At 24.6% G+C, this 8,696-nt stretch overlaps 3 protein-coding genes across 7 annotated transcripts; 1 reads left to right on the forward strand and 2 right to left on the reverse strand.

Moving 5' to 3' along the window:
- Positions 1-16: 16 nt before the first annotated feature.
- Positions 17-1,177, reverse strand: LOC100870098 (V-type proton ATPase subunit e 2). Its single transcript, XM_003692097.4, has 4 exons — positions 880-1,177; positions 680-727; positions 515-602; positions 17-413 (listed from the first exon to the last, which is right to left on the reverse strand). The coding sequence occupies exons 1-4, from the start codon at positions 975-977 to the stop codon at positions 372-374; spliced, it is 276 nt and encodes a 91-aa protein (XP_003692145.2). The 5' UTR covers positions 978-1,177; the 3' UTR covers positions 17-371.
- Positions 1,178-1,188: 11 nt separating this feature from the next.
- Positions 1,189-5,166, reverse strand: Spt (Spitting Image). The gene is made up of 12 exons (XM_012484191.3): positions 4,949-5,166; positions 4,628-4,837; positions 4,380-4,565; positions 4,100-4,273; positions 3,892-4,016; positions 3,317-3,819; positions 3,036-3,238; positions 2,734-2,935; positions 2,448-2,654; positions 2,285-2,374; positions 1,931-2,218; positions 1,189-1,833 (listed from the first exon to the last, which is right to left on the reverse strand). Exons 1-12 carry the CDS (start codon positions 5,000-5,002, stop codon positions 1,526-1,528), a joined length of 2,550 nt encoding a protein of 849 aa, XP_012339645.2. The 5' UTR covers positions 5,003-5,166; the 3' UTR covers positions 1,189-1,525.
- Positions 5,130-8,654, forward strand: prel (preli-like). Of its 5 annotated transcripts, none has more exons than XR_015290577.1 (6): positions 5,132-5,494; positions 6,198-6,426; positions 6,538-6,751; positions 6,856-7,104; positions 7,177-7,535; positions 7,664-8,654. XR_015290577.1 is itself a non-coding variant. In XM_031915384.2 (5 exons), the coding sequence occupies exons 2-5, from the start codon at positions 6,335-6,337 to the stop codon at positions 7,315-7,317; spliced, it is 696 nt and encodes a 231-aa protein (XP_031771244.1). In that variant the 5' UTR covers positions 5,130-5,494; positions 6,198-6,334; the 3' UTR covers positions 7,318-8,654. The 5 variants fall into 5 exon arrangements, 3 of the variants coding, with proteins under 3 accessions (XP_031771244.1, XP_086758704.1, XP_086758703.1); XR_015290578.1 differs by lacking the exon at positions 5,132-5,494 and adding an exon at positions 5,601-5,818 and having other exon boundaries at positions 7,664-8,076; XM_031915384.2 differs by having other exon boundaries at positions 5,130-5,494; positions 7,177-8,654.
- Positions 8,655-8,696: the final 42 nt, after the last annotated feature.

An 8,696-nucleotide genomic window follows, 5' to 3' on the forward strand; every position in this document is an offset into this window, starting at 1 on the left:
ATAATATTCAACAATATTTCACTTGATTATGAATTATTTTTATTAGTGTTGCTATTGTTTAATCATTAATCACTATTGTCGCTGTTACATAATGATGACAATATGATAACATTTTAAATATTAAAATTGTTATTTAATAATGTTTTTTATTAAATGAAAATATATAATTAATATATATTAGGAAATATATTTTACTTTACTTTATCAGACAGAATATTAATATTTGATGTATTTCTAAAATTTTCAATAAACAACTACCTAAATTTTTTACTTTTACTATGATAATACGATTTCACTAATTATAAAGTTTAAAAAAAAATAATAATTCATTATATCAATAATAAATAATTAATTTCTTCTGTATTATCAAATTACTGAAGATCAGCTGTTACTCCATCAAACTGAACATGGCTCTGTAACAAAAATATTATAAAGAAGATCTATGTTTTCTATTTTTTCTATGTAATTAATAAGTTTAAAAGAATTGATATTATTATGAAATAAAAAAATGTACCCATTCTCGTGCCATCATAAGAATTGTATTTCGAGGTAGTTTTGGTCCAATTAAAGGATTCATTTGAGCCATATAACAACATAACCAGCTATAAAATATATAATAAATCGAGTAACATTATTTATAAATTCATTCAAGTGCTTTATTTGATATTCGTTAACTTACAATAACCAACATGTAAAAGCTGTCAACATAAGCATAACCTGAAGAATCCTATAAACGAAAAGTTTATAAAAATTAAATTTATTAAATTTAATTAATAATTTTAGATAATTATATTTATTTTTTTCTTATAACAAAAAAAAATATTTGAATATTTAAAATTTTTGTATGTTAATTATAATGGAATTATATGGAATACGTACCCACGATTAGTACCTTTTGGAACAAAAAAAGGTAAAACGATTCCTATTACTCCCCAAAATATTGTAAAAATTAATATTGGAATCAATGATGCTCCCATTTTATAATAAATTTTTCTATATATCAATGGGCTAAATCTATTAAGCAATCAAAATTTATTAAAGTAATCGTGAATCACGTGAATATCTCGATTTACTTCAACAAATGTTGCACTCGAAAATTGCGAGATACGATATATCGCATATACATGCATATTTTCGATATATAATTCGTAATTGATAGACAATCAAAATTAATCAATAATTTGATAATTTAATTCAAAAACATCTTTTTATTAATGAAAATTTTACAAATATATAAAAATTGAATTAGAACTTAAGTTTGCTTAATTTCTTCTTCCTTAATCTCTCTCTCTCTCTCTCTCTCTCTCTCTCTCTCTCTCTCTCTCTCTCTCTCTCTCTCTCTCTCTCTGTCACATACATTCTTTATTTATTTAAAAATATAATATTGTATTTAATTTTTAATAAAAACTATTTTAACACACTATTTCAACTGTGAACGTTTGTATTTCTCGATCAATGTACTGAAACTTCAAATTCAATGAAGATCATTATTTTTCATTATCGATGTAATTCCTAGCAATTATATTTAATCTCCAAATAATCGTTCTTGTGTTATTTCGGTATTATTACTTAAACGTTGGGTATCATCGTAAGTTTTTGATATATTTACGATTGATGGGCCATCACCTCCGCCAATTGTAGAACATTGATCCATTTTACCTGTTGTCATATCGGATTGATTTTCGATGCATTCAACTAATTCTGTTAAATGTCGAACAGATTTTTTATCTGATCCATCAGTATTTGTATCATGTTGAGTTTTCTCAACATGGTGAGATTTTGATGACGTTGTAGTTAAATTTGTGCAAGAAAATACAAATCTCTCTAAAATACCTACAGTTTTATTATATTAATAATCAATGATTAATTAGAATTATTTAATATTAACAATTTTTTAATTATGAAATATTTTTGCATTTATATACATTACCTGTTAGATTCATTCTTTCTTCCGATAAACATGTATCGTCATGAGAACTAATATTGTCCCTACTAAAAAGATGTTGTCTAATGGTAGTCAAACTGCGATTTTTTAATTTTTCATCGATCAAAGATCGATCAAGAGAATCATTTTTGCACGGTGTTTTATACATAACCGAACGTTCAGTACGCATCTCACGTCCCTTTTTAATATAAGGAATCAAACACGATAAATTCAATTGCGTTCTAGAAACACTATTCGCAGTTTGTATAGATAATGGCGATTTGCAACTGCTCACTAAAAAAACATCGATAGTTAAAAAGCATAAACATGAATTCATGATATTTGTATAAATATTCTTACCTGTATAAGGAGTTCTTACATAAGTTAAAGGTTTTCTATGATTATCATTGGATAATCCATAAATTGTAGATGTTAATTTGTTACTCACATCTAGAAAAGAAAAAAATGTGATATAAAATGAATATAACAGCAAAAATTAATAATTGAAGAAAAGATAACGTACCATGAATAGTATCACCTTGTCCCTTGCCATTTTTAGCATAAGTTGTATTCATTAACATTGTATTATTCATAATAGCAACTAAAGCGGGATGTAACCGTTTTACTACATTTAATATTAATTCGCATCTTTTTATTACCCGTAATTGCTGTGGTTCAGTAGCATTTTCTATTAAAAGACTTTTTGAAGCAGCATCAGCTTCAAAAATTGCTTCAAAATAATAAAAAATTATTATAGAGTTGTATACAATAAAAGAACAAATTAAAAGTTTCATATAATAAATATTTACCAGCTTTTAATTCTCTAATCATCATTATTGTTTGCCTTTCAACAATATCACTTCCAATATCGTTTATTGTAATACTAATTTGACGAGAGAGTGATAACGATCTAAGCACGACGCTTTGTACCTGTGCTTGAGTGACAGGCTTTCTATTATCAAGACAATTTGACATCTCTGAAATACGATCTTGAAGATCATCTAAAACTACCTGAATAAATAATATTTTAATATAATAAAATTTTTTTTTAAATTTATATTTTTAATTTTTATTATATATAATTATACTGCATATATTTATTAAAAAATACTTGACAATAAGCAGCAGAATCCATAATCAGATTAATTGCATCATGTAATTTATTGACTTCCAATTGCCATTGTGCAGTTAATAACTTTACATTTGCTCGTATCTCTTTACTGTCTGGATGCAAATAAAACATGGTAATGGCGGAAATCAATTCAGTTTCTAAAGATTCAAGACTTGCCAAACAATTTCGTACTTGATTAATTCCTGGAACAATTTAACAATTGAATGAATAAATAATAAGATAATGATACAAATTTTATCAATTTAAGCGAATTAACTTACGATTTCTATCTTTACAAGAGGCAATAGCAAATAATCCAATTTGCATGGATTTATCTATGATTTGATCGAAATCTTCTATAGCATTGGATAAATCATTTTTAGATCGTTTTTTAGCGCTTAATGAATTACCACAGATTGTAACAAGTTTTCTCAGAGCATGAAAAGGATCACTAAAAACTTCCATAACAAGATTCAATACCGATACATTAATTTTACGTTCTAAACGATAAAGCGCATCGCTCAAACTATTCATAAACAAATTATTCAATGCTGTATCAGACGATTCCGAAGTTAATTGAAATTTTAAATTCTCATATTCTGATATAATGGATTGACAGGTTCCAGTTATTGCTTTAAAATTGCAAGGTTTGCAAACCTGTGCAATAGCCATTGCATATGAAAACACATCTTCTATTCGAAACCATAAATCTTTGCATTCCTGTATTTGATCTTGTAGTGATTTATTTGGCATTTCTGATAAGATGTCCAATACCAAGTCCATTCTAAATGCATAATAAACTATTAAAATAGACAAATGTAAAGTATTTTTTTAAAAGCAATTGAAACTAAATTACCTATAAACAAAGTGATTTTTTTGTTCAAATTCTTCATCTTCTGGTAATGGATCTAACATATCCAATATTTCTATTATCATCTTCAAGCAAAAGCAAAGTCTTTCACACACATATTTCTTGCAATTCTATGCAAATAAAGCATAAGTATCCTATTAGAATATGCTTGTGTATGCTTTTAAAATGTAGAGATCATAAAACATTTTATTACATAAATTGGTGCATTTAGGCGATGTTGCTCTTGTACTAATTGTACTAACAGTTTAAATGCTGCACACAACTGACACAAATATAATATGATCTTTTCAGCTAGTGGTTGACACATTAAGCTTTTCCTATATATTTGTAATGGTCCAAGCAATTCCAAAATGCAAGAGCCCAATTCCTAATGAAAGAATATTCTATTTATATTTATATATAATATTAAGCAATTTATTTATCTAAATATTGATATAATCATATGAAAAAATTTTATACTATATTTTTTATACCTTAATGTTCTGAAAATGTTCAATTTCATTAGCTTGACCCATTTCTCTAATATAATCCAAACAATCTGTCAATCTTTGCTTCAATGGCAAACATTCTAATTTTTCTAAAGTTTCAAGAGCTAATTTAAACTTATCTAATACAGTAGACAAAATTTGATTTGCCATTTGTTTATCTATACTTTCAATCTGTAAAAAAATTATTATAAAAATGGATAAGAAATTAATGTTTATATTTTGTTTTAACGTACAGATTCATTAATATATTCTAAGGAACAAAATTCTTCCACGATAGTAGTGATCTTTGATTCCATTTCTTCATAATCACTAATTTCTTCTTTTGATAGTAAATCAAATTTTTCTCCCAAACATTCCAATTGTTCAAAAAGGACGGATTTTTTCGACATAGGAACATTTTCATTATGAGGGTTAGTATTTATTAATTCTTTTAATTTATTTACCTAAGATATTAAATATATTAAAATATTATTTCATTTAAAAAAGAAATAAATGATATAAGAAATATATTATTACAATATGAAAATATTATAAAATTGTTATATTTTTCTTACTTGTTCTTCTATAGGTATTAATATTCCTTTTATTTCCTTTGTCTTTACTGGCATTTTTAAGCTTTCTGATTTTTAAACAATCAACGACGATAAATCTAATCTCGTCACTTTTAGTTGTTTGTAAACAACATGAAAATAGTAATCAATCGATTTTTAATTTACGTTATAACAATCGAAATCTGTAATCCGTTGATGTTTTGAATCGTTACGGTTCTACCACATTTCATACTGAAAAATGATACACAAGTAATCATTTGTAATTTTCTTTATTACATATAATAAATGTTCTAACAATAATTTATATTTTTAAATATGTGTGTCTACACATAAATTTCAAAGCATTGAAGTTTTCAAAATAACATTAACAATTTATTTATTTGTTTCTTTAATAAGTTGTCTATACTGTGGATATGCAAGCATGCATTTGCACGTGTGTGAATATATACAGAATACGGTAAAGAAGTTCGATAATATTGATGGTGTAGTAGATTTTTCTAATTGCATGACAATTTATAATTTGATATGAAAGAAATATAATTTGCTAATGTAAGTAATATAAATATATTATAAATTTTGCATAAATTTTTTTTATACAAATATCAACATATATTAATTTAAAAAAATATTATTTAGAATAAAACTCAAAATCAAAATATTCTATTAGAAGAGTGTTCGCAACTATTACATGATCAAAAAGTGTATCGGTTTTTATTGATTAAAAATCAAATTTTATTGAATGTAGTATATATTTATTATTTTGTAGCACGTTATTACAAACTTTAATCAATGAAATTCAAGTTAAATTTTAATTTATTATTTAATTAATGATGAATAATTAGGAATGTTGTAGAATAATATATTATAGAAAAGGTTATATAATTTTATTGAATCCTTACTTAATTAAAATAATAATTTTGAGAATTTTTTTATTTTAAATTATATTGTACATGCATATTTTTTTGTTTTTAAATAAGTTTTTTATTGTTTTTATGGTTCAAAAAATATATATATATATATATATATGAATTTTTAATAAGATTAATATTATTGTATAGATACTGAATTTTTCATTAATTAATTTTTTTTGTAATATAATTTATTATATTATTATATTTTAAATAATAATAGAGATTCATTTACAAATGAGATTCATAAGAATAAAATAATTTTTTCTATATCTGGATTTTTATATATTTATATGAAAGAAAATATACTTTTTATATAATGTATATATTTTGTTTATTTTCAGATTAAAAGATACAAATTAGAATTAAGATTTATGACACATGATTAACTTTGCTTTTGGCAAAGAAATTTTAAAAAAGTATTAATCATAAGAATAAATTATACTGGTCATTAAATAAATTATATTGGTTGATATTAAGAATGGTTAAATACTACGAAAGTAGTACAATTTTTCAATTTAATTGGAATCAAGTTGCATATGGATTTTGGCAGAGATATCCAAATCCTAATAGGTAAGTATCAAGCTTCAAATATACTTGTGAAAAATATAATGTTTTAGAAATTATTGATTTAGAAATATTTACAAAAAATGAATATAAAGTATAAATTGTTTTCATGTATAGTTCTCATGTACTTACGGAAGACACCATATCAAGAAAAGTTAAAAATGGTATATTATATACCACACGTCTTTTGACAAAAACTAACAGAGTGCCTAAATGGGGAGAGAGATTTGTCAGTAAAAATATAGTAAAAATTATTGAAGAGAGTATAGTGGATCCAAAGACAAAGACTTTAACAACATATACAAGAAATTTAGGTTACACTAAAGTCATGGTAATTTGATATGTGTGATGTAATTTAATATATCCTGTGTAATAAGCAAATATTATAGTACAGTTATTTGATGATTGATTCTTATTGTGATTTGTTTATTTCAGAGCATTGTAGAGAAAGTTGTTTATAAAGTATGCGAAGAAAATTCTAATTGGACAGTAGCAAAACGATCAGCTTGGATTGACAGTCAAGTATTTGGATTCAGTAGAGCTATTCAAGCATTTGGATTGGATAGATTTAAAAAGAATTGTACTCTGATGTATAATGGGTTTAATTACGTTCTAGCACATTTGTTTCCTCACACGGCCCAACATATGAATCCATCGCTTTCTCAAATGGGTTTTGCTCATCTAGTAAAAGAAATGCATATAAAAAATCAGCATTGAAAGAAAAGAAAGTTTTTATTTCACTGTTTTTTATTTTAGGTTGATGAATTTCCTGGAAAGACAAGTCTTGCAGAAGATTTCCAACATTCATTACAAGGTAAAGCAGAAAAAGTAAAGGATGCTGCGAAAAAGGCTACTGATTTAGCAAAGAAAAAGACTGGCACTATTTATGCTACATAACATTCTGAGCAATCATAATTAAAACAACATCGTCAGTGTGAACGATTTAAAACATTTGGCGAAAAAAGAAAATGAAAATTCAGAAAAATAGTTTTAAAATAGAAACAAAGGATAATTATTTATTAATGGTTTATTGATTGAGTAAATAATAGAATGAAATTGTTTAACGTTATTCAGTTTCATTTTCATATTCGAAAGTATAATATTCGTTAAAAAATGTAAGAAAAAATTTTTATTTAAAAAATTTCTTATTCTAATTATGTATAATATTGTATCACGTTATCATTCCTGTTAACTGCCATTTCATGTTCAATTTTAATATTCATATAAGATTTATTTGCGATAGACGCAGCAATATATTTTCAAAGATAACGATCACTGACGATGCTTAATAGCGCGGACGAAGCAATATTATGGTACGCTTGTATCATTAGATATCAAAGCGAATAAAATTTGGATCGAAATATAAAAATGTATATATAATTGCTTCGAATACGTGCTTTAAAAGATGTAGAGTGTAAATTGTAAAATATTGAAATAGAAGAAAAGAAAGATTAGTTATTAGATTTAAATGAATTTAATTTGTTTTAATGAAAATCGAAGATTTCGTTAAACGAAAATCTAAGATCAACGAGTTAGCAGAAAAAATTAGGAATTATAGATAACACATTTTTGCGATATTGTGTTGCATCTAATTGTAAGTATTTAAGCATTTTTTATTTGCACGTATGAATAAATAATCGATATCGTATTATCCAATATGCTTTCCGTATACAATTAAAATAGAATTGCATTCATATTCAAAAGATATTTAATATTTGCGCAAGTTTTTTATGCGCATATATGCACGTATCTCTATACATTAAAATATCACTTTTGTGTATTTAGAGGAAAAAATTCTAATTTGATGTTTATCGTTAACCAGCATTATAACTTATGCAAGTATTATATAGATAGAAAAATTGTATATAATATATTAAAAAGTATACTATATAAATGTTATTAGAATCTTATTACAAACTAAAAAAATTAATCTTTTATTTTTTTTTCCATTCCTATCAAAAAATATTTTAAAATGTATCGTAGACGAATCAAGATTTTTTTTTAATTTATTAGAAACGAAACAAAACAAAAAAATATTAACTTAGAGCAACAAATTATGAAAAGAGGTGTAAATTTCCAGGTGTGGTGATCTAATATACATATATAATAACATGAGTGCAAAAGCATGTAATTTGTCAAACTTGTGCCGTTTACTTTTTGCTCTGTATAACAGAATAGAAAAGTATTTAGAATAAATTATATCGAATGAACAATTCGATAAGATGATCAAGCTAGAGATAGCTGTTTGTTTATTTCTTTCTATCTTGAAATATTGA

Source organism: Apis florea, unplaced genomic scaffold (assembly GCF_048593485.1).
Source record: "Apis florea isolate Af1SG1 unplaced genomic scaffold, ASM4859348v1 contig_2272_pilon, whole genome shotgun sequence".
Taxonomy (NCBI): domain Eukaryota; kingdom Metazoa; phylum Arthropoda; class Insecta; order Hymenoptera; family Apidae; genus Apis; species Apis florea.

Coding starts and splice junctions, on each gene's coding strand:
- LOC100870098 (XM_003692097.4), bottom strand. CDS start 977: ATGGGAGCATCATTGATTCCAATATTAATTTTTACAATATTTTGGGGA. Junction 603..679: donor GCTTTTACATGTTGGTTATT/GTAAGTTAACGA, acceptor TATATTTTATAG/CTGGTTATGTTGTTATATGG. Junction 414..514: donor TTATGATGGCACGAGAATGG/GTACATTTTTTT, acceptor TTTTTGTTACAG/AGCCATGTTCAGTTTGATGG.
- Spt (XM_012484191.3), bottom strand. CDS start 5,002: ATGCCAGTAAAGACAAAGGAAATAAAAGGAATATTAATACCTATAGAA. Junction 4,566..4,627: donor TAGAATATATTAATGAATCT/GTACGTTAAAAC, acceptor ATTTTTTTACAG/ATTGAAAGTATAGATAAACA. Junction 4,274..4,379: donor AACATTTTCAGAACATTAAG/GTATAAAAAATA, acceptor TTCTTTCATTAG/GAATTGGGCTCTTGCATTTT.
- prel (XM_031915384.2), top strand. CDS start 6,335: ATGGTTAAATACTACGAAAGTAGTACAATTTTTCAATTTAATTGGAAT. Junction 6,752..6,855: donor TAGGTTACACTAAAGTCATG/GTAATTTGATAT, acceptor TGTTTATTTCAG/AGCATTGTAGAGAAAGTTGT. Junction 7,105..7,176: donor AAATGGGTTTTGCTCATCTA/GTAAAAGAAATG, acceptor TTTTTATTTTAG/GTTGATGAATTTCCTGGAAA.